Source organism: Mesoplodon mirus, assembly GCF_964341445.2.
Source record: "Mesoplodon mirus genome assembly, chromosome: 14".
Classification (NCBI taxonomy): Eukaryota; Metazoa; Chordata; class Mammalia; order Artiodactyla; family Ziphiidae; genus Mesoplodon; species Mesoplodon mirus.
In genome coordinates this window covers 26,706,718-26,730,845 of record NC_138990.1, presented here as the reverse complement: position 1 = coordinate 26,730,845, position 24,128 = coordinate 26,706,718, and the positions used below count along the sequence as shown (strand labels likewise).

The window sequence follows — 24,128 nt, the reverse complement described above, 5'->3', positions numbered from 1 at the left end:
TATTTGCAAATGATATGACCGATAAGGGACTAATATCCAACATATATAAACAGTTCATACAACTCAACATCAAAAAATCAAACAACCCAATTGAAAAGTGGGCAGAAGAACCAAATAGACATTTTTCCGAAGAGGAAATGCAGATGGGCCAACAGGCACATGAAAAGATGCTCAACATCGCTAATCATCAGAGAAATGTAAATCGGAACCACAGTGAGATACCACCTTACACCTGTCAGAATGGCTGTCATCAAAAAGAACACAAAAAATGTTGACAAGGGTGTGGAGAAAAGGTAACCCAGCACTGTTGGTGGGAATGTAAGTTGGTGCAGCCACTGTAGAGAACAGTATGGAGGCTTCACAAAAAATTAAAAATAGAACTACCATATGAGCCAGCAATTCCACTCCTGGGTATATATTCAAAAAAACACTAATTCAAAAAGATACATGTACCCCAATGTTCATAGCAGCATTATTTACAATTGCCAAGATATGGAAGCAGCCTAAGTGTCCTTCAACAGATGAATGGATAAAGAAGATGTAGTATGTATGTATGTGTGTATACACACACACACACACACACACACACGTACACACAATGGAATACTACTCAGCCATAAAAAAGAATAAAAATTTTCTATTTGAAACAACATGGATGGACTTGGAGGGCATTATGCCAAGTGAAATAAATCAGAAAATGGCAAATACTGTATGATGTCACTTATTTGTTGAATGTAAAAAATACAACAAATAAGTGAATATAACAAAAAAAGAAGCACACTCATAGATACAGAGAACAAACTAGTGGTTACCAGCAGTGAGCGGGAGAGGCAATACAGAGGTGGGGAGCGAGAGGTACAAACCACTGGCTATGAGACAGGCTACAAGGATGCATTGCACAACACAAGGAATATAGCCAATATTTTGTAATAACTGTAAATGGACTGTAACCTTTAAAAATTGTATAAAAAAGAGAAAAAACAAAAAACAAATAACTATACTCAGCTGGTCTCTAGATAAGATTACTGTTTTCTCTGTCAACACTTTCATCAGAGTATTCCAAATTAGCTCTCAGAGTATTCCAAATTAGCTCTCTTTCCCTTTTATAGCCTGGACCACCCTGAGATCCAAAAGCAAGATTACTTTAAAGTAGGCTCAAAGTTAAACATTTTGAAGAAGTCTCTTGACCAGCATAGTCAGTTACTAATTCCCCATTTACTACATATTCACTTAATAATTATTAGCTATAAATAAGTCAAAAATACAATGAAAAGGAACTAAAGCCCCTTTACTTGTATTGTTTCACAGCTCCAATGGGAGGCTGCCTCAGGAACATCAGAGTGGACGCACCCCAAGGTGTAAGGCTCTTCCCTGGTCCTCCCCAGGCAGGACACGAAGACTAAGCATGAAGACCACGGAACGGCAATGACTCTGTTTAACCTTTGCAACAGCCAGATAAGACAGGCATCGGCTGCCCTAAAACACGGATGAGGACACTGAGAACCAGAGAAGTGATGGGACTCATCTGACCAGGAATGGAAGCAGGCCCCCGACTAAGCCCCTGAGGACTGAAGTACCCCTGCGCCCAGCACAGTGCCTGGGACCCGGGAACTACTGCTGGTTAACTGGGCCCTTCTCGGAATAAAAACAGTGCAGATAATAATGTCAGATGCCCCGTTACTACGTTAACAGACACCTGTGAAAAACCGTACGATATAAGAAAAGGTCCAATACATACAATTACAGGAGAAGGTGAAGAATATCAAAACTGGCAAAATCACATAGATACTTTCTTTATATGCAGGGAAAAGTGGAGAAAAGTCTACTCTTAAAGTAAGCAGAAATCACTGCCAGGTTAATTTGTGTGTATCACAAGATACAGAGAAAGAAGGACTAAAATGGGGGGACCTAGGAAAGACTGTGCACAGATGACCTTGAGCTACTTCTCACAAGGCAATGCAATAAGAGAAGACTCATCACTGTCGAGACCCATTCATTATGTGGACTGGATCATTACAGCAAGAAACAACTGCTTAAGCAATAATTAAAGAAACCCAGATTAAAACTATGATTTTAAAAAATTTGACCTGTGAAACAGGCAAAGATTTTTAGAAGTGACAGTTCTGGGGGATTTTACGGAAACTTACTTATTGATAAGGGGAATGCAACCTTTCTGAAGAACAGCTTGGCAAGGAATAAAACTCTGACAAGCAATTCTGCATTTACCAACTCACCTAAAAGTCTTGTTTTTAAAGAAATCATCTTCTGAGAGGAAGAAAGCTAAGAGGAACGGTCTTTCAAGTCAACGCTTATGTCTGTAACTATGCTTTGATTCTCTCCAGCAACCTTGTTTCTAATCCAATCTCATTTAGAAAATCAAGGTCACCTGTTTCCTAGTGACACTGTTTACACAGATGTTACCCAGCCCAGAGTAAAAACTAAATTGTTTACCTTAATTTATGAATGGAAACTACACATTTATCAGAAACACCGCCAAAGGACTGGGCTGAGACGCCCTGCAAGTCAGGGATCATTGCTCGCCAAGCGCCACTGTGTCTCAGACACCAGCTACATTAAGGGTACATTACTGGCTCTCAAGGAGATGACAGAGAGGAAACTAAGTAACTGTGACACACACGCCGCACTGGCCCCAGGAAAGAGGGCTGTCTATGGAACGGGACAGCGGTGAAAGCCCCGTCTCGGCTTTCTGACTCCTTTCACCGGAATAACTTAGAAGGCTCTTGCTCCTTTCCCTGACTCTTCTGAAGGCCCCTTTTCTATAAACAACTTTTATTAAACTGGAGTGGATACAATGTTTATAACACCTCCTTCCCCTCCTTTTCTGGGCTAATATTCTGAGATTTGTCACACCCTTGTTTTCCCTTAATTTTCCACGTTTGTTTCCTGAGACATGTTAGATTTCTCGGTTTTTTCCTTAGTTTCCCCTCCCCACTTTTAACCTGAGACCCAACCCTGTAAGTGGCGTGAATCACTCATCTTTGCTGACGATGCTCTATTGCGTGATGGTTCCACAGCCTAGTATCTATTCCGTTGATGGGTATTTGAGGTGTTACGTTTGTGAATGTACGGACAGCGCTGTTATGAATATTCTTGTACATGTCTCCTGCTGTACGTGTGGAGACTCCTTCATGACATTATTAGAAGTTAAGCGTGTGCGGTGGGTCCTTCATAGAGAATACACCTCTTTATCAGATAACGCCAAATTGCTTTACTAAGTGGTTGTACCAATTTACACACTTAGTAGCGGTGTGTAAGTAGTCTTCTTGTTCAACACATTCACCTACACTTGATACTGTCAGACTTCATAATATCAAGATGATATTAAAAATTCCTACAAATCAATAGGATTACAGATGATCCAACAGAAAAATATTTTGAACAAAGATTTGAACAAGGTGAAAGGGATACACATTTCACAAGCATGTGTCCTGTGACTTCAACAGCCACACAACTTGATTTTTCTAGAATGATTCCACTTTATACCCATGGTTGCAGTAAAATTAAGCACCTCTTTTCACTCTCAAGAGTCCTGGTTGAGACAAAAATGGTCCCACTACTTATGTATCACAGAGCAACTCCTGCACATGGGCACCAAAAGCTATGACCATGAATGTCACGAACAGAAAATAGAAACAAAATACCGCCCCCTTTTCAAAGCCCCCAAAGTAAAAAATCTGGAAACAACCACTGCCCATAGGCACCATAATAAATAAACAGCAGTATATTCAAAAATGGAACAGTAAACAGCAGTGAAAACGAATGAGCCATCCTGTAGTGAATGCAACAATGTTTGAATCTCACAAAGCTAATTCTGCACCCAGAAGCGGTAGAAAAATAAACAGTATGATTTCCCATATAAAGTTCAAAGCATGAAAATTAAACAATATACTATTTTAGGAATACGAACACAAAACAAGGTAATAATAACACCCGATTCGGCTGGGGAGGAGCTTGGAAGTGACAGCAAGGGGAGGTTTGATGGGGGAGGGACACACGAGAGTCTGAGCCGCCGGCAGCACTAGTGGCAGGAGACGGCGTGGGGCCTCCACCTGGACTTTGTGTTTTCCACGTACGTTACACGCGGTCTTTACAGTTCACAGACTAAAAATGGGAAAGCATAGGAATCTGTTCTCGATTTGCATGTGATATGAATCTTTGCTTCTCGTATTATTGATTTAATAAATTTTATGAAATCATAGACATGGTTTTAAGCCTATGTCAGCACCAAAATGCTAGCAAAGAAATCGGACTTTCTCTTTGTCCAGCTGAGTTCTTTCCACAATGAGCGTAATTAATGCCTTAAAATATGTTTAAAGTACTAACTTTAAGTGATTTAAATTCACCAAGAACAATGAAAACTACTGCTGTTCAGGCTCCCTTTCGGGACATAAGACTCTGCAATTACAAATCTTTTACCAGATTGCGATAATGTAAACCGTATTTCCATGAAAGAACTATGCCATGAGGTAGGAATCTAATTAGCACATATTTATAAAAGCCCCACGTAAAGAACACCCACCACAGATCAAGCATTTTATATGAGTTATCGTATTTAATCCAACTCACAAAGTATTAGCTCCATCATACAGCAGAGAAAGTCAAGTGATTTGCCCAAAGCCACAGTACCAATACTTGATGCTGACAGGATTCCAACAGTTTTTCTGCCTCTGCTCTCCTTGTAAGGCTCCTAGACAGGTCGGGACCGAGAGCGGCAGGCTGAGGCACAAAGAGCTCTGAGTGACTGCTTGAGTCTTAGCTTCACTGATAAATAAGGTGACCTCTGAAAATGATTTAATCTTTTAGCCTCGGCTTCCTCATCTGTAAACTGGGATAATGAAGATTAAATAGCAACGGGTGCACAGGAACTTTTTAAACTGTGATGAGCTGCACATAAACATAGTAATTATACGTTTAATGACGAAGCAGAGTGGTAACACAGTCTTGGAACGGTGAAGATCCTGTTTGAAATCACAGGATGTGCGGGCTGGTGAGTATTACCGTATTTGAAGTCCTCAATCCCTTCTCCCAGCCCATCACACAGGGGCCCTAACTCGCCGTATGCCACCCAGTACAACCTTCTGAATTGACGAAAAGAAACAAGAAGTATTTAAATACAGGGTTTTCCAGTAGCTATAAAGAGATATGGCAGGTCCAAGGAAATGTTTCATCGGGGTCAAACTCTTTTGTGGATAAGGGTGAGGAAAACAGGCATATTTTAAAGCACATCTTTGAGCCTTATGCCCTTTTACAATAAAAGTGTTTTCAAATCTTCCCAGTATATGCACTCTTATCAGTCAGCTCTGTCCTGGATGCTGTCCTGGAAGGAATCAGCCAACATTTATAAGACTTACATGCTTTTACATAAACCACCGCATTTCGCCCTCACAACACTGACTCTGGTCGGGCGAGTCACTGTGAACGTCCTCCTGCCGTAAACCAGGACTAGGAAGTCACTGAGGGCCACAGCTGGGACCTGGGCCGCAGACCCCTCCCCAGCTTTCGGTGCCAAGCGTTGGGGGCTGCTCCGGGGGTGTGCAGCCAATGGCCGCCCCCGGAAGGGAAGGCCCGCGCTGCGGACCCGGCAGGACCAGCCTGGGCTTGGCGGGAGGAGGGACAGAGACGAGACCCCGGGGAGGAGACACCCTCGGAGAGGGGAGACCCCCGGGGAGTAGACCCCCGGGGAGGAAACCCCGAGGAGAAGAACTCCCGGGAAGAGAACCCTGGGGAGGAGACACGCCGGAGAGGAGAGGCCCGGGGAGAAGAACCCCCGGGAGGAGACCCTCGGGGAGGACACCCCGGGGAGGAGATCCGGAGAGAAGACCCCCGGGGAACTGTGTCTGAGGGCCGGCGGGGCTGCGGTTAGGGACAGCACGACGCCCTCCCTACAGCCCGGGCCCTGTCCTCACCTGCCACCGGCCCCCTGGGGTTGGAGAAAGGGTCACCTACAGCCGTAACCCAGGGTGCAAGGAGAAGGTGAGAGGAAGCCGGGAAGGAGAGACTGGAATCTGCGCCTCCTGCGGCTTCTGCGCCTGCGCGCGTCTGCTCCCGCGCATGCCCAGTGCAGGAGCCAAGCGCCCGGCGCGTTTCCGGTTCATGCTGAGGTGGGCGGGGCGTGGGCCCTAAGGTGGGAATCGGGGGCGGGGGCAGTTCAGCCCTTCCCTGGGACTGGGGAGGGAAATCGTGACCCTCAGAAGCGACAGACAAACCTGTGGCAGAGGGGCAGCTGGAAGGGAGATGGTTAAGCTCTTTTTTTTCCTGGCCAAAGCACCCTAGAAACATTTATTTTCAGGGATTTGTCTTTGTGCCTATATGTATTTTCAACTTTTCCTGCCATGCATCTGTACTACTGTGTAACCACATTAACGATAAAAATGGTAATAATAATAATACGAATAATAGTTGGGTGGATTTAATCCAGCAGTATGAAGATCCTGTATTCCTTAGCGCCACAACTTAATCTTAGGCAAACGGTGCCGGTGAATAGGATGCCCACGTCTGTGCCTCTGCTTCCTTGATTTCTGGTGTAACCACCCAGATCTCTTCGTTCATCCAATGATTCCTATCCAGCTTAAGTACCAGGCACAGCGCTAGGCGCTGGAGCACAACTAAGCCAAACCAGACCCAGCCAATTCTTTATTCTTATTTTTTAATGATTTAAAGTATTTTATTTTTGACAAAAATCGTAATATTTAAGATGTACAACGTGATGTTTTGATATCTAACCTAAGTGTCCATCATGGGATGAATGGATAAAGAAGACGTGGCACATATATACAATGGAATATTACTCGGCCATAAAAAGAAACAAAATTGAGTTATTTGTAGTGAGGTGGATGGACCTAGAGTCTGTCATACAGAGTGAAGTAAGTCAGAAAGAGAAAGACAAATACCGTATGCTAACACATATACATGGAATCTAAGAAAAAAAATGTCATGAAGAACCTAGGGGTAAGACAGGAATAAAGACACAGACCTACTAGAGAATGGACTTGAGGATATGGGGAGGGGGAAGGGTAAGCTGTGACAAAGTGAGAGAGTGGCATGGACATATATACACTACCAAACGTAAAATAGATAGCTAGTGGGAAGCAGCCTCATAGCACAGGGAGATCAACTCGGTGCTTTGTGACCACCCAGAGGGGTGGGAGAGGGAGTGTGGAAGGGAGGGAGGCACAAGAGGGAAGAGATATGGGAACATATGTATATGTATAACTGATTCACTTTGTTATAAAGCAGAAACTAACACACCATTGTAAAGCAATTATACTCCAATAAAGATGTAAAAAATATTTTATTTTTGACAAATAAAAATCGTATATATTTAAGGTGCACAACGTGATGTTTTGATATTATCTATACATTGTGAGATGATGACCACAATGGAACTAATGAACTTATTCATCACCTCACTTATTTCCCATTTTCTGTGTTTGTGGTGAAAACATTTGAAATCTACTCTCCACAAATTTCAATTATAGTATATTTTTTAAAATTGGAGTATAATTGCTTTACAATGTTGTTAGTTTCTGCTGTACAACGAAGTGAGTCAGCTGTATGTATACATATATCCCCTCCCTCTTGGACCTCCCACCATCCCACCCACCTAGGTCATCACAGAGCACGGGGCTGAGCTTCCTGTGCCTTATAGCATGTTCCCACTAGCTATCAAGTATAGGATACATTATTATTAACTATCTCTCCAGAACTTATTCATCTTATAATTGAAAGTTTGTACTTTTTGATCAATATCTCCCATTTCCCCCACCCCTCAGCCTGTCACTGAAATTTGCAGCGGCCCATCTGTAAAATGTAAGAATGATGCCTTAGCCGTAAGGCTGGAGCGAAGAACTTAACGACAGTGTCTACAAAGCATGCGTCCCGGCGCCCAGCCGTCCAACGACAGCGTCACAGCCCCAGGAGAGCCATTCCCTCTGGGGCGATGGAGCAGGGAGGGGCCCGAGCTGCAGACCGCCGGGCGGCCGTAACTGCGAGGCGGGCCGGGCCGGGCCGGCTCCGCCCCGCCCCCGCCCCCGCCTCCGCCCCCGCCTCCGCCTCCTCGCCGGAGTCCCCAGGCCCGTCCTCCCCTCGCGGTCCCACTCTCCGGGGCCTGGGAGCTGAGAGCCCGGATGGGAGCCAAGTGGGCATGCGCACAAGCCCGGCGCTGCCGCCATTGGCCGCCGGCGAGGAGCGCATTGATGACTCATCAGGAAAACACAGGAAGTGAGCCCTACGGAAGCCGGGGTGGGCCAGAAAGAGTTCCGGTTTGGCGCCGCCGGGGCTGGAGAGAATGAATGGACGCTGAGGTGGGGCGCGCCCGCTCCGGGGACCGGCCTTAGGCGAGTGAGCCGCCGCAGCATGGAGGACGACGCGCCGGTGATCTACGGTCTGGAGTTCCAGGTGGGTGACAGGAGGGCCCCGCGACGCCGGTGCAGCCGAGATCAGTGGGGATTCGGGGGGCCAGGGGCCTGCGTGACACACGGGGGGCGCAGTGGTTCTGCCTGCGACCCCCGGGCTTGGGAGCCCCCGCCGCCTCCCCTCAGCCCCGGGCGTTCCTTGTGGCCTGATTCTCACCACTCACTTCGGTGTATTTGCTTGTGTACCTTTCCTCCAGCATTGGCGTTCCTGGAAGCAGGCACTCTATTTTTGGGGGGGGCGTTTAATTTTGACACAATGTTAAATCCACACTAAGAGTTGCGAAGAGACACGGAAAGTTCCTGTGTCCCCTTCACCCAGCTTCCCCTAATGCTGACGTCTGCTGGAATTTCACCCGTCTTTCCCCTGCTTCGTGTTTGCTTCTCCTCCTGTACTCTCCAGTGCCCGTTCACCGTGACCGTGGCACAGTTGGTACTCAGCGAAGGGCTGAGATGAGTGGACCCCCCTAGTGTAGCAGTGGATCTCCTAGGGGATGCACGTGGCAGTCTAGAAGGACAGGGAGAGAGCCTGTGTGGCCAGAATGAAGGAGGGGGGGCGGGGTAAGGGATGAACTAGAAGGGCAGGTAGGTCGCATTGAGCTGGGCCTGTTTCAGCTCTGTATTGGTTTCTGTTTATTCAAATGGCTTTTGAGGACCTGTTATGCTTGAGGCGCTGAGGGACAGTTACAGAGAAATAAAAACACAATTCATTGCTGTATAAGTACCTGATACTTAATTGTGTGCAGCAAATGTGTGTTAAAACCATACATGATTTCTGCTTTCAAGAAACGTGCAGTTTCTTGAGAGAAGCATCAGTGTTAGTTACTAAAAGCCTGGACACCAGTGAAACTTCTGAGGTTTAAATCCTGGCTCCAGCACTTACGGTGTGACCTTGGGCCTCAGTTTCCTTGTCAGTAAAATGGGAAAATGAGCATCTCCCCCTTGTGGCTGTTATGAAATTAAATGAGTTAATACATTTAATTCAAGCACTTAGAACACTGCCTGGCATATAATGAGCATTCAGTAAATGTTGTTCTGTTTATTATAATGAGACAAAATTCTTACAGATAAATTCCACTCAAGGCAGTATCTTAGTGTCCTATGAGTCATGAACTGTTACAGGGCTTGACAGCTGGCTCTATCACACAGACGGGTGCCTTAACGACCAGTTATTGAGAACTTAACTGTGTGTCAGGCACTCTGCTTAACACCGTACATATATTTTGTTTAATTCTCACAGCAGTCGTATTGGTAGATGCTATTTTTCCTGTGGTCTATGGCTGCTTAGCTAGGGATTCTAGCCTAGGTAGGCTTTAAACCCAAACTGACTTCAAAGCTCCTTAACCACAAAGTTAAACTGTTCTCCTTAACAAGGTACACATGTGGATACATCCAGGTGGTGCATCCAGAGGGTGCACAGGGGGAGAGAGAAGGTTCTCTGCCCTTGTGCTACCTAAAGTGTGCATCTTCTTCCAATGCTACTTAATAACTTTTTGATCTCCTTAAGTAATCTAAGTAACCCGGAGGTTTTGATCTTCACTGTTGGATCTTTGAGGTAACTGAACTGTTGTTTCCTGGGATTTTGACAAATCAACGGAGTAGATCCTTGCCTTGGGCATCAAGCATTTTATCTGAATCTCTTTATCTTTTTAAATTTCTTTTTTATGTTAAAAGAAGTAGCTGATTTTTGCACTTGTTTACTTTACACAGCTCTGTGGGCCATGGCTTTCTTGAATTTGAAGAACCATTTCTACAGTAAACATAAAAGAACCGAAAGTTATAGTGGAGGTTTGGTTGTCAGTGATGTTTAAATCACTGTGGAGAACAGTTTACGTAGAAGATGAGGATCTGATTATTGACCATTGACCGAAGGTGATGAGGCTTGGAGGGTAAAATGAGGCACCGCTGTGCAAATAAGAGGCAGAAGACCGTCATGGAGGGGCCGTTAAAATGAGAAAATGCCAAGCACATCCGTGTTCCTGCAACGTTTTGACTTGTGTTCGTGATTTTAGCTCTTCTTCGTTTTGTGTATTTAAAATTTTTAAAACAAGTCACTCTTACGAGTTGTTTAAGCAGTCAGTGGCTGAAAATCTGATTAAAAATCAGCCAGCCCTAAGCACTCCCTTTCCATCTTACCTGAGTTCTTGAGAACAACCACTTTCAACATTTTAAAAAGCGTTTCTTCTAGTCTTTACCTTCTTGCTTTTATCTCTCGATATAACCTGGAGACTGGGTGGCATGGCACGTGGGGGTTTTTGGCTTTTTCTGTGCTCTCCTGTCTTCCTTCAGACTCCCAATGTAGTTAATTACAATCTTTTGCCAAATCTATACTCAGGTTTCTCGTTTTTCTAATTGCGTCGTTGACTGCTGATTCAAGTGGGGTTCTATGACTTGTTTAGCCAGCTTTTCAGGATTTTTGCGCAGAACGAATCTGAATTTTACGTTCAGCGCCTTGCCTTGTTTTTGTGTGCGCGTCCTGCATTGCCTGGCCAGTGCCGTCCTTACCAGCTATGCACCCAGTGCTGGTTTCTCCTCCTGGAGTTTCCACTTCCTTGTCCTGCATCCCTTTGAGCCAAGTGCCTAAGTTCTTGTGTTTCTGTTACCATAACCTAGATGGCCTGGGGTGTGCTGTTCCTATCACACTTGCTCTGCAAGATGATGACTGGAAATCTGTTTACACTAGTAAGACAAGTAATATATCAGATCTTGGGTGAGTTCTAGGACGCTTTTTCTCAAAGGGTGGAAGATTATTTTATAGGACGTACAATAACCGTGATCAAATAGCCAGTGGATCTGCTGCTTCCAACCCAATGCACGAAGACACTGCATTTTAACAGTGGCACATTTAAGCACAAAGCCATCTTATAGTTTCATTCTATATATTTGTTGTATCTTCAGATATTGCATACATTATTCGTTAGGGTTTCTGTCTTTGCGTCCTTCCAGCGTTGGGTCTGGTTTTCAGTTCCTCCAGCTGTGTCGACTCAGGTTCAGTTGTCTGGGGTTGGCTTGCCTTCCCTCTCTAGTCTTTTCTGGTTTTCTCCCTCGCTTTTGAAGAGGTGATTGCTCCACTGAGTTTTGTAGGTGAGTGTCCGTGTGTATAATCACGGGTTCTGGCTCTTCTGTGGCAGCATCCGCCTAATGCTTGCATCTTCTGACGCCTTTTCCCGTTGTCTCCTCCCCTCCCCCTCCCCGGTCCCTCCTCGTGGTGCCCTTGCAGGGCTCCCCTGCTGGCCCCTAGATCATGTCCAGGGCTGAGCCCTCGAGTGTGGCAGCTCGCTGTAGGCTCTGTAGGTGGAGGTGGGCCAGGCCCACGCCCAGGCCGACAGGAGTTCTTGCAGCTCAGGGCTTTGTTGAGTAAACCCTTTAGCTGGCATTTACCCCAAGGCCAAGGAGTCTGGCAGAGTCCGGCTTCCCACTCCGCCCCATGGAGCCCCAGGCTGCTCCCGAGGAGATGCCAGTCCGTCCCCAGCCCCGCTCTTGTTCTTGCCCCAGCGTGTGCAGGGCACCTGTCTCTGCCACGCCCTCCGGGCGGTTCCTGGTGTTGTCCCCGCCTGTGTCTGGGGTGTCGCTGCCAGCGTCCTGTGCGGTGTCTTCTCTCAGCTGGGGCCTTCGCTGCCTCGGAGGCTTTGTTCTCAGGCACGTTTGGATTACAGATGTTTCCGCATTTCACTGAAGACAGAGTTTGTGTTTGTGCTCTTCATTTTCCTTCCTGCTTTTGTATGATTTCCCAGAGTCTGAGAAGAGAGGAGAGAAGCCTTCGCCACTGTTTGAAAAGTGAGCTCCAGACTTGGCTGGGCGAGGTGTCTGGGGCAGGCGGCGGGCGGGCACAGGGGCGCCAGCGGGCTCAGGTCACCTGAGATCCACTCAAGGGCTGAGGTGACTTGGAGCTCCAGGCTGAGCAGGTTCATCTCACTCTAGTTCGCCCTCGCGCCCGGCCTGTGACCCGGGCTGGGGAGGATCCCACCCCAAAGCCTTGTGCTCTGCCGGCCCCTCCTCCCCTGAGGCTCCTGCCCTCCGCTCGCCCGGCTCTGGGAGCCTGTAAGACGCTCTCCTCAGCATCACCGCTTAGCCGCCTGTTCCAAATTGATGAGGGCCTCCAGGTGAAAGTGGGTAGGAGGTCAGCCCTCCTCTAACTTCTCTCCTTTCCTGGAGCTTGCATTTCACAACTGTGGCAGCTTTCTGAAGCCTTGAAACAAACTCAGGATTTTTGGTTTAGTTTTTCCAGCTGGCTCTGCAGGAGGCTTGGCTTAAACCACCTGTTCTGCCATCACTGGGGGCCATTTTCTGATCTGTTATTGAAGAATAATTTGTTCAACCAATCAATTACTGTTGAAAATAAATCATGGTTTTGTTAAAAAACACAATTTATATCTTTATTGCTTAATTTTTGTGCCCACTTACAGTTGTTTCCAGATATACTTTGGAAGTGGAATTGTGTCACAAAGTGTACGAGAGTTGAGGGCTCTTCGTGCATGGTTCTAAATTGCCTTGCAGGCGCTCTGTACCAGTTGCTACTCCATCAGCGGTAGAAGAGGCAACTGCCTTTCTAATCTGTCTGTTAGATCCACCTTCATACATGTGTGTGCATTTTCCTTCCCTCCTGCAGGCACGTGCTCTCACACCTCAAACGGCAGAAACAGATGCCATTCGGTTTCTGGTTGGGACGCAGTCTCTAAAATATGATAATCAGGTAACTATTTTTGACAAATGTATACATGTTAATTACTAAGCCTGTTCTTAGTTTTATAACCATTTCATTCTTGATTTTTCAAGCAACATTTGAGAAAATTAATGCCACACAAACAAAATAAAACTTTCATTGGGATTTATGTAGCCAGCTGTATGTAATGATTGAATTAAATAATTTAAACTTATTCTGTGTAGCATTATTGCCATAGTTTTGTGTTTTGGTTTTGTGGGTATATAGGATTCACCGTGTAAGTGGTTGAGAAGCAACCCAGGGTACGAGATCAGCATCACCCCTTTGACCCCAGCCCGTGGTCGACTGCCCTGATGGCGCACAGCACTCTGTGTAGCTGAGCCTGGACGAGGCCATAATCCCATTGCAACACAGAGTTCCAGGCTGTCGCTGCCAGTTGGTCCAGGGAGATATACAGGGCGTGACCCATGTGCTGTCCTGGCCACTATAGTGGGAAGGCTGTTGGATACTCACAGGATTGAGGTTCAGTCCACGGCTTGACACAAAAGTGTGCCCTTGAGTGAATGGATTAACCTTGCTGGACTTCCTCATCCTCACATAGAGGTAGGGTTGTCTGCAGGTGCCCTGGATGTTGTGGAGTTGTGCACTGCCTTTGATCTTGGGGACCCGCTCATCAGGCGGTGTCATGTGGTGCAGCCCCCATCTGGTTACTGTTGTCACGGGGTGGGTAATGGTGTTAAAATCGCTGTCCAAGAGTATTCGGTGCCACATGGGGTGTGGTGAAATCCTCACTCTCCCATGTTGATGAGGGACTTTATGTTGGCGTAGTCATTATGGCAGCTGATTTGATGGTATACATCTAGAGCTTCATAATTAAATGTTCATATTATTTAACACGTAATTCTTATACTCAAAACATCGAAAAAGCTTTATATACAAGGGGTAACATCGTATTGGTGCATAGAATGGAGAAAACACGAGAAGCGATCACACCGTGCAGGTAGTAGGTTGGATCCTATGGCATTCCCACCTACAATGGCAGATTCACGTGATTAACCTGGCTGGGCCTGCCACTGTCGGCATAGTGCTCCCTCACTGCACGCGTGACAAGCTCGGTCTCCTCAGCATTACAACCTAAAAATTCTTAGGTGATTCTGTGAAATGTTCAGATTGTATATACTGTGTGATCACTATTGTGTAAAAAAAAAAAAGATTGTTTTGCGATATATACAAATATCGAATCATTCCATTGTACACCTGAAACTAATGTAATGTTATGTCAATTATACCTCTATAAAAAAGTAAAGTACAAAATTGAATCTCAGCATAAAGACTAGAAATAGGTCAATAGGGCTTGAAATTTGAGCCATGGTTATCTTCAGGGAATGTGAATGTGGTGTAAATTGTTTCTTTATAATTTCCAGTTTTCTGAACATGTGTGTATGTGTATGTGTTACTTTCCTCCTGGAAAATGTCCGATGGGAATGACTTATTTATAAAGATAGCTAGCAGTGGCTGTCTCACAGGGCAAGAGGAAACCCCGTGACGGCACCGTGCAGCCGGGAGGTGCTGGTTGGCACGGAGAGGGGAAGGCTAACCAGGTGACAGCACAGAGAGCTGGTGACAGGAGGCACAGCTGCTTCCTCTGGGGATGGATGGGTGGAGTTTGTGATGGGGGAGGTGTTAGAGGCCTGGGGACAGAGCCAGGTGGACGACTAACTGCCTTTTTCTCATCTACTTGTGTTTCAATTCCACCCAGCTCCGGGCCTGTACCATTGACCTTCTTGGTAGAACATCAGTTTTTATTTTTATTTTTTTGGCTGTGCCGCACGGCTTTCAGGATGTTAGTTCCCCAACCAGGGATTGAACCCACGTCCTCAGTGGTGAATGCTGAGTCCTAACCACTGTACCACCAGGGGACTCCTGAACATCAGTTTTTAAACTTCTTAAGAAAAGAAAGAAATTATTATTATTATTTAATGAGGGATGCTTATACATTTTTTCTAGAAAATATTAAAAGCTGACAGAAATGAATTAAGAACAAAATGAGGTCGTGTAAAGCATTAATAAGTTACATTGTACCTGGTTTTATCCGGCAAAATTGTATACCATTTGGTTATGATACTAAGAAAGGATCAGCCCCAAATGACATAAAGTGCTTTAATCTTCCTGAAATCCTTTTTGAAGCAAGATAATCTCGGGGGTGGGCCCAAGCATCTGCATTGCTAACCACTGTCAGGGAGCACCTCTTATGTGGCCCTGTCATAGTGGATCATAATTATCTAAGCCAGGGGGGACATCAGCCTCCTGACAAACATAGTTTACCGATGGGTCCATGGGCCTAGTGAAAGAAACATTTTCATATTAGATGAGAGACTTTGGTTCTTCTTAAAAATCAGTCTTAGAAATCCAACTTTCCAAAGGTAAGGTCCAGAAAAGTTCGGTAGTTAATGGTCACAAGTGTGTAACTCTTGGTAACCTCTGCTGCATCCTCCAGTGTGTGAGGCTCCTTGAGTGCTAGGCGCAGAACCACTGTGTCCTCTGCCGGCCCTCTCCTTTCAAAGTCCTCATTAAGCTGCTGATTCAGGCTTGTAGCCTCTGGCTGCAGTTATTTTTCTCTGGCCACAGTTGAATTAAAGGGTGGAGGCTGAGGTTTATAACTTTCTCTTCACACTCTTCACCTGTGGTGGTCTTCTGACTGTGAATCCAGACGATAGGAAAGAAAGAGTGTTTCTGACCTGCTGGTGTTTCTTTTCTGTTTCTGGGAAGGAACGTGGCCTTGTTGGGACAGTCATTCATCCACTCACTCACGCATTCATTCATTTGCTCAGCGGTGCTTATTCAGTGTGGTGACAGGACTGATTCCTCTCACTGTGTTAGGTGTGAGACTCACAGAAGGAACAGAGACATTTGTGCCCCGAGTTCAGCTTCCAGTGATGCGGCGACATAGATGTGCAGATAATTGCAGTGACAGTGAGGAGAGAGGTCCAGGCAGAGGGGCACGTGGCCAGAAGGACACCTGTTTCTTCCTGGTGGCATCAGAGCCAGCGTCACAGAGAAGGGGGCGTCTGAGCTGAGGCCTTCAGGCTGCGATGAGTTGTGTCACTTGCCGGTGGGCCTGTGTTTTCAAAGTACTTTGGCTCATCCCCGGGGAGGGAGCCCAGGGGGAAGGGAGAGGCGAGAGGGAGCAGGGGGGCCAGGCCGCGTGCGTGGACACCTGTGCCGCCGGAAACAGTCCCCACGCTCGGCGTGCATGTTTCATCTCAAACATGCACGCCTGTTCTGCTCACGTCACACGTGTGTTCCTCTCACACATGACAGTGCTTCCCCTCACGTAGAGTATGTTTCCTCCCACACGTGAGACAGGTCTTCTCGTGTGTGATGTGCATGGTTTCCTGTGTGTGTGCCACATGCTTCCTCCCACCTGTGACACGTGTTCCCAGAGGCACCTGCCCCCGGGAGAGGATGCCCTGCGGTGGCGGGGGGAGCACAGCATCCCTATTTCCTTCTGCCTCCAGAGTAAGTCCGGTTGTCCCTCTGGTTTCCGACGGTGTTACTGTTATCACTCGATTACCACCTGCGTTTTAAAATGATGGGGGCCTTCTCGCCGACCGCCCGTCTCCTCTCCCCCGTCTCCGGCTTGCTTCCCTGCAGTGAGGGTGGACAGGGGCTTCCCCTCTGGGTCCTCTCCCGTCAGCGGTGTCGTGGGTGTCCCCGTCTGGCATGCTGTGTGCTGTGCGTCTGTCATTCCCCTGCTTGGGACGTGCTCCCAGCCGCCTCCAGCCATGAGCTGGTGAGAGAGGAAGATAATGATGGGGGTCCTGGCCTGTGAGCCACGGGGGACTGAGGGCCAGACTGGGAGTGCAGGCGGGTGGTGTCCACTGCGCCCTCAGTGGACGGGGCGGGTGCTATTGGCCCCATTTCCAAAGGGAGGGATGGTCTCTACGCAGCCACGCGGTTTCTCCCGGGGGCCCTGCTGAAACGCGGCAGGATGGCCACTCAGCCACCGGCTCCGTCTCGCCGCGTCCTCCTCGCTTGCACGTGCCGTGAACTGTAAAGCTCCGCTGGGCGAGGGCGCGTCCTGGACACTTGCTGTGGCGCCCCCACGGCTGATACCCCTGTGGGAGGAGGTGCCACCCCTGCCCCGAAGCACCTGCAGTACCAGCTGTGACAGTAACAGTGGCCTCACGTGCCCTCAGCCCAGCTCTGGAGCCCCGCCCTCCGGAGCTCAGCCCTGCCTGGGGAAGGAGGGGTGGCTGGTAGGGTTTCTGCCCCCCACCGCAGCCTTGCCTCGGGCCATCAGCTCCTCCCTGGCAACTGTTAATCCCCTGGAAAGCGCCCCTCACCTGGATCAGTGCTGCTTAACTCAGCTCCCTGTTCTCGTGAAAACTTGAGGAGATGTCACAGTTGCTGGCCTTTCTTTGTCTGATGAGCTGCTCTGTTTTCTGTGCCTTTAATTTTGCCCTGCCTGTGTTTGCAGCAGGAGGGCACGTCTGGAGTCTTCGTCTCCCCTGAGCTCTCCTTTGTGAGAAGGTGGGCTCTCCTGGGAGGCTGTGCTCCTCCGGTCCAGCGGGAAGCTCTGGCGGAGCCCAGGGGCGGGGCTTTCGCATTGCAGGGGTTGGTTTGCTTCCGCACCGTGCTCTCCCTGCAGAAACTCTCTGCGTGTTGCTTCTCCCCTATTTGTCGCGTAGACGGGTGAGCGCCAGGGTGACAGAGAGGACCACTGTGGCCGGCCCCCTCTCAGCAGTCACTGAGAGGGCCGACATCCCCAAGGGGCTGGCGACACAGCTGCCTTCTTTCCCCGATGGCTCTTTTCCTTTGTAATCTTTTTTCTTTTTTTTTTTAATGTGTCAGCTCTATTGTTCTGTATTTGTATTTTGACTGAGGGCAGCTTTGCTCATGTGCCCCCTCTGCCTGCAGGTCCTGTCTTTGGCCACCCTCAGAATCACCGGAGGTGTTTGTTAGAAATTCAGGTTCCCAGCCCCACTCCAGACTGAGCCTCCATTTCTCCCCCGTCCCCCTCCTGTCCCCCTCCCATCCCCCTCCCGTCCCCCTCCTCCTGCCCCTTCTCCTCCCCTCCCTCCCCCCATCTCCCCCCCTCCCCCTGACCCCGCCCCATCCTTCCCCCTCCTTTAATGACTGCAGGAACTTATGCTCCTGTTAAGGAAGCATCAGGAAGAGCTGGGTTTCTGGTGAGGCTGGATCCAGGGCGATTTCTGGAAGCGAGAAAGGAGGATCCTTAACTTTCCCCCGGAGGCGAGCTTTTGCTTTTTCCTTGCCAATTTTACCACATTTTGTTTTGTTTTGTTTTTGAATTTTTAAGAGTTTACCTTGAGTTCAATAAGAAAGGAAGCACACAGAGGGCGGTGGCCTGGAGTCACATGCTCCAGTGACGGGTACTGTGGACAGGGACAGCTTTCTCTGAGCCCTGATTCTGCGGGAAGATGAGGGGGCTTGATTAAGATCATCTTTACAGACTTCCTAATAAGTTTTATAATTCTGGCTTCTAAATTTTTATAGTGTCATCTGTGCCCTTAGCCGTGCACTGGTAACTCCAACTTTAAAATTTTAATAATGGTAATTCAAAATATATGACCTTGAGCTTCATTACAAGCTGTTGGAAGCATTTTAAAAGCTCAGCAGTTGCGTAAAGAATTTAAAGTAACATCTACACACTACCCAGACAACGACACGTCTTCCCCACCCTCTGAGCCAACACTAAATGTTCTGTCTTTTGTGCCCACATAATCTTTTGCACTCACCTTAATTATAGTGTTTTCTCCACTATAGTACTTGTTTTTGTAATTGGCCTGTAACTCCATATGTTTATGCAACAGAACATTTCTGTGTACTTTATGTGAGCTGGGCAGAGGGTGGTGCCCTGAGCACAGGCAGTTAAGTGACAGTCTCTTTCTTCCAAATCAGGAGCTGCCTGCTACTCTTTTGCTGGCCTGCTGCAGTGCAAAGCCCAATGTCGGGCAGGGTGGGGTATCCCGTGCCCCGACAGTGTGGAGGCTCTTAGCACAGGCTCTGGAATCCCGTTTCTAACCGAATGAACCGTGATACTCCAGCTCTGTAAACCTTGGTTTCTTCCCCTGTAGTCGTGGCTAATAATAATAGGTTATCATATTATCTCAGGGCTCTTTTTAGGATTAAAGGAACCAGCTCGGTGCCTGTCGCATTTTGCATATTAGTCATTATTCTTTTGATCCCTACTTGTTTATGGTGATGATGTCCTACCATTCTCTCCGAGCGTACCTGGATTACAACATCTCATGAAGACGTATCCTTTGGACCCGTCCATGAGCCTACTGTAGGTGAGGACATGGAAGAATCCTAGGACTCCCAAGCTTAATGTTGAAGGTTAAGGGCCATAGTATCAGAGTATCAGGTTAGGAGAGGTGGACCTGGGGGGGTGGGTCTTGGACTCCTCCCAATGCCCAGCCGTCTAGGGCAGAGGCTGACTTCTGTGTGCCTGAGCGTGTAAGAAACGAGCCCGGAGGAAGGCCAGCTGGGATCACATACTAGAGCCTGTTTGGACTCCACATGCTTCTGGTCTTCACAAGAAAGAAGAGCCTCCCCCAGATGGGAGCAGGTCCTCCAGAGGAGCACAGAGTGCGGGCACAGAGGTCAGAGGTCCGGTGGAAGGATGGCTCCCCGCCAGGAGCCGCAGGTGTGCAGGGGGCCGTGCGCTCACCTGGCACCTGGGTCCACAGCGCCAGCAGAGGAGGAGCCAGAGCTCTTGTGCTCCCCCGTGTGGTGGTCCCAATGCTTCAGGGCACTTCAGAGGGAGAGCTCTGGGGAGAGGAAAAGTTGTACATTTAAGTGCCTCCTTTTTTAAGTGTTCCTGGATTTTCTGATAAGGAGGAAACCTGTCAAATACTTAAGAAAAAAATTTCCTGTTCACCCTAACAACACAGAAATTCTGCCTGATTTTGTGTATTGCCTTTTAGCTTGTGTTCACATATAACCTTTAGATTGTAGAAGCTGTCCACCAGGGGCATTTCCAAACCCACTGTGAAAACTACATTGGGCTATGAGTGCCGGGAGAAACTGACTGAAAGGAGTTTTAAAGATAAAAACAGTAGTCATGGTTTTGTTTTGTTTTTTTGGCGGTACGCGGGCCTCTCACTGTTGTGGCCTCTCCCGTTACGGAGCACAGGCTCCGGACGCGCAGGCTCAGCGGCCATGGCTCACGGGCCCAGCTGCTCCGCGGCATGTGGGATCTTCCCGGACCGGGGCACGAACCCGTGTCCCCTGCATCGGCAGGCGGACTCTCAACCACTGCGCCACTAGGGAAGCCCAGTCATGGTTTTTAATCTCCCTACTCCAGAGAAGGGCAGGAGCTAGTGTGTGTGTCCCCCCACTCCGAGATCAGTCCTGCACGACCCCTTGGTCCCAGCAATCCCAGGAGCTTTGTCCCTTCACCTTCATTGTATTCTCGGGGACACTGAGGCTCGGGGTCACACAGGCTGTAAGTGGGAATGGTGGGGTTTGAATTCTACTCTGAGTCCAAAGCGACCCCTTAAGGTACCGGGGGTTGTTTTCACATGAGGACACTGTACCAAGGAAGCAGCTGAGAACAGAGTGAGAGGTCCTGAGCAAGTGCAGGGTGGAGATGCTTCGGGTGTCATGGAAACATTTTTTAAAATATCATTTAATGTTTGTCTGACTGCAAAGTAGTGCATATTAATCATGAAAAATGTTAAAAATAAAAACAAACCACAAAGAAGTAAAGGAAAAGCCGCTATAATCCCACCACCCAAAGGTAACCAGTTGCTTTCTGGTTCTCTCATTCAGATGTGCTGGCTTTTTAACAGAAAGCGTGTGGTGCGTGTGTGCGGTTCTCTTACTGGTTCTTTTCCCCTTGGATATATGTTATGGACCCTCTTCCCTGGCACTAAATAGTTTTTATAGTAGGATGGATGGCTTCATAGTATTATATTACAGTCAAGTACTACAGTTTATTTGAACAATCCCCTGTTGCCAGACATTTAGGTGGCTTCTAATTTTTCATTATGACAATCAGTGCCACAGTGAACATTCCTGGATATAAATCTTTGTGCAGATCCATGATTACAAGTATAAATTTATTTTTAAAATGTTTAATTTTATTTTTTCCTGTGACTTGGCTGTTGATAAGAGAGTGAACGTGGACATCATTTCCATTCCTCTAAAAATTATCCAGAAAAGCATGGCGATAGCACGTGTAACTTTTCACTTAGTGGCTAAAATATCATGTTGTTTAATCAATGTTATATGATCAGGAGCATTGACAGCTGTTGGCTTTGTTTTTAAAAAGACATTTAAGATGTGCTAACATGCAGCGCTTTCTCACCCCTTCCTGCCTCATTTGTTTCCGACGTGAGTTAAATTGTGCCCACTACAGAGTGGGCAGAGCAGGGCTAAGACTGGGCCTCATCAGGCAGCAGTGCCCTGCCCCGTTCTCCCACAGCTGTGCAGCAGGTCTGGGACAGTCTTGGCTGGGTGGCACCATCCTGGAAGACTCTGGTCCTGGCACCAGCCGTGGCCTAACCAAGCGAGGCAGGGACGCAGCTTTTGGTGTCTTGTCTCTTTAGGAGTTCATGTGGCAGGGGGCAGGGTTCTGTAGCTGCAAATCGTAACAATACTTTGTGGGGATTTCACACTTGTCTTAAGTGTATACCGTTAGTGTAGTAAGAAGAACTGTTAAGTAAAGATGTGAAAGATGCATTTGATTATTATTCCTGTAGTCACTGTGTTCCATGAAGGCACGTGGAAAGTGTGTGAGGTTCTGACATTCTCTTTCCTTGTGTTTGTAGATCCACATCATAGACTTTGATGATGAGAATAACATTATAAATAAAAATGTGCTCCTCCATCAAGCGGGTGAGATCTGGCACATTAGTGCCAGCCCTGCAGACAAGGGAGTGCTGGCCACCTGCTACAACAAGAGTGAGTATCCCTAGGGGTCTGTGTGCTCCCGCTGTTGGGTCGGCTCGTGATTTATAAGATGTGCCAGTCAGGGAAGTGCTGCATTCACAGAGAAGTTGTGATACTGTGGGTAAATGTAGATTATACTAAGTGGTTATTGTAATCCAAAGCCTAAGAATTGAAGCTGGAATCACGGCTGTTCCAGGAGCATTGACCCCGGGGAGCGGGAGTGTTGTGCCCGAGGGTCTCCACGGGTGGACGTAGCTGCCCTCGTCCTTAATTAACTGCAGGCTCAGGAGGGCAGCTGGACTTGCATCTTTCTCATCACCTATCAGCACGTGTGATAGCAGGACCGGGGAGTCACAGCTTCTCGGTGCACACGCGTGCCGTATGGTCACGATCCTTCATAGGCTTCTGCCCAGGCTATCGTCCGCCTTCCCATCTCTGGGACCTTTTAGCGTTTGTGTCAGTCCAAAGTCTATGGTGCTAAACTGGCCACACGACTTCCTTAATTGTTGTTACTCTGTCGTTGTCAGTAACTAGCATTCAGATTCTGGCTTTGGGAGGAAAGGAGAAAGGAAGCATGGAGATGTGGGCTTCCACACAGAGAAGTGGGCTCCCACACGGAGATGTGGGCTTCCACACGGAGAAGTGGGTCTCCACACGGAGACGTGGGCTTCCACACAGGGATGTGGGCTTCCACACAGAGAAGTGGGCCTCCACACGGAGAAGTGGGCTCCCACACGGAGATGTGGGCTTCCACACGGAGAGAGATGTGGGCTTCCACACGGAGATGTGGGCTTCCACACGGAGAAGTGGGCCTCCACACGGAGACGTGGGCTTCCACACGGAGACGTGGGCCTCCACACGGAGACGTGGGCCTCCACACGGAGACCTGGGCCTCCACACGGAGACGTGGGCTTCCACACAGGGATGTGGGCTTCCACACAGAGACGTGGGCTCCCACACGGAGACGTGGGCTCCCACACAGAGCGTCTAGAAACTTTGCTCTTGAGGAATCTTGGAATTGATTCTTCTTATAAATAACAATGTTTAAATTATGTCTGTTTATTGCAACATGCAACCCCCCCTGCAAATCAGTAGAAGTCTGCACTATGATAGATGCACACATGCGTGTGCATGTGTGCACACACACACAAAGACACACACTCTGGAATAAATATCACAGTGGCCTTGTAAATAACTACAGAGAATTGGATTAACTCACAACTTACGTTTATAAATGCAGGTGAGAAAACCTTCCTCCACACCTTTTTTTTCTCCTGCTGAGGAGGGAAGGTGAATAAAGCAGCATTAAATCCTCTTGCACAGCCCAAGTTGGTACTACTTGCAGGCAAAAAACTTCTTGCAGAGTTACGTTCTCTGTCTTGAAAAATGATAGTGAATTTGCTGTAGGTTAAAGTAAACTAGACATTCAAACTCCTTTTCCAAGCAAGCCACACACCCATCTATCCTAGCTTATGTCTCTGTCATTGGAGGAGCAAGTGACAGATGTAGCTTGTCCCAGATTATCAATAGGGATCTCTAACTGCTGTCAGTCTGACTTTAGCCATCACCTGGATCTTTGTGAAAACATGTTCTCAGAGTCCAGGTGCTGGCAGGGAAGCTATATGAGTAGTAAACTCTTTTGGGACTTATTCTACGTGGATGAAGATTTAAAAAAAACACTGTAGCTTTTCTTTCTGATAATTTTACAAGAAAATGCATCACCGTGGAAGCAGAACGAGGGCACGTGGGTGGGTGAGGCTGGCTCCGTGGGGCCGTGCGGCCCAGGGCCGCGGTGAGTGTGCACGGCGCCGAGCAGATGGTTGGGCGGGCGTGGGACGTGGCCCCTTTTGGAAGCTCACTCACACAGCTGTGTAATCACTGCTCAGAAAACAGTTACGGATGGAATCGGCTGATTTAAACTGAATTGAAAGACAGGTCTCTTGGATTTCAAAAGATGTGGTGAGTTTCTTTGGAGTGAGGGTGCTGAGATGTCCGAGCAGGTGAGCAGGAGACCCAGGCCCAGATGCCAGGGATGCTGAGTTAATCTCAGTGTTTACGCCCTAAGGGGGGAGAGCGCCGGAGACCAGGAGGTGAATGTGACCCCTCCGTGA

At 47.8% G+C, this 24,128-nt stretch overlaps 2 protein-coding genes across 6 annotated transcripts in view; one reads left to right on the top strand and one right to left on the bottom strand.

Moving 5' to 3' along the window:
- The window catches only part of TRAPPC12 (trafficking protein particle complex subunit 12), a 65,658-nt gene extending 59,608 nt beyond the window's left edge, over positions 1–6,050 (bottom strand). For both annotated transcript variants that reach the window (XM_082642295.1, XM_082642296.1), the window contains exon 1: positions 5,928–6,050. The gene's annotated coding sequence lies outside the window, so the exon portion shown is untranslated. The remainder of the gene's footprint in view (positions 1–5,927) is intronic.
- A 2,222-nt stretch (positions 6,051–8,272) lies between these two features.
- EIPR1 (EARP complex and GARP complex interacting protein 1) overlaps positions 8,273–24,128 on the top strand; it is an 89,614-nt gene continuing 73,758 nt past the window's right edge. The window contains exons 1-3 of one of the 4 annotated variants that reach the window (XM_082642793.1): positions 8,273–8,418; positions 13,042–13,125; positions 21,897–22,029. In XM_082642793.1, the coding sequence (XP_082498919.1) occupies positions 8,377–8,418; positions 13,042–13,125; positions 21,897–22,029 (259 nt within the window). In that variant the 5' untranslated portion in view covers positions 8,273–8,376. The remainder of the gene's footprint in view (positions 8,419–13,041; positions 13,126–21,896; positions 22,030–24,128) is intronic. The other 3 variants (XM_082642794.1, XM_082642796.1, XM_082642795.1) reach the window with 3 other exon arrangements.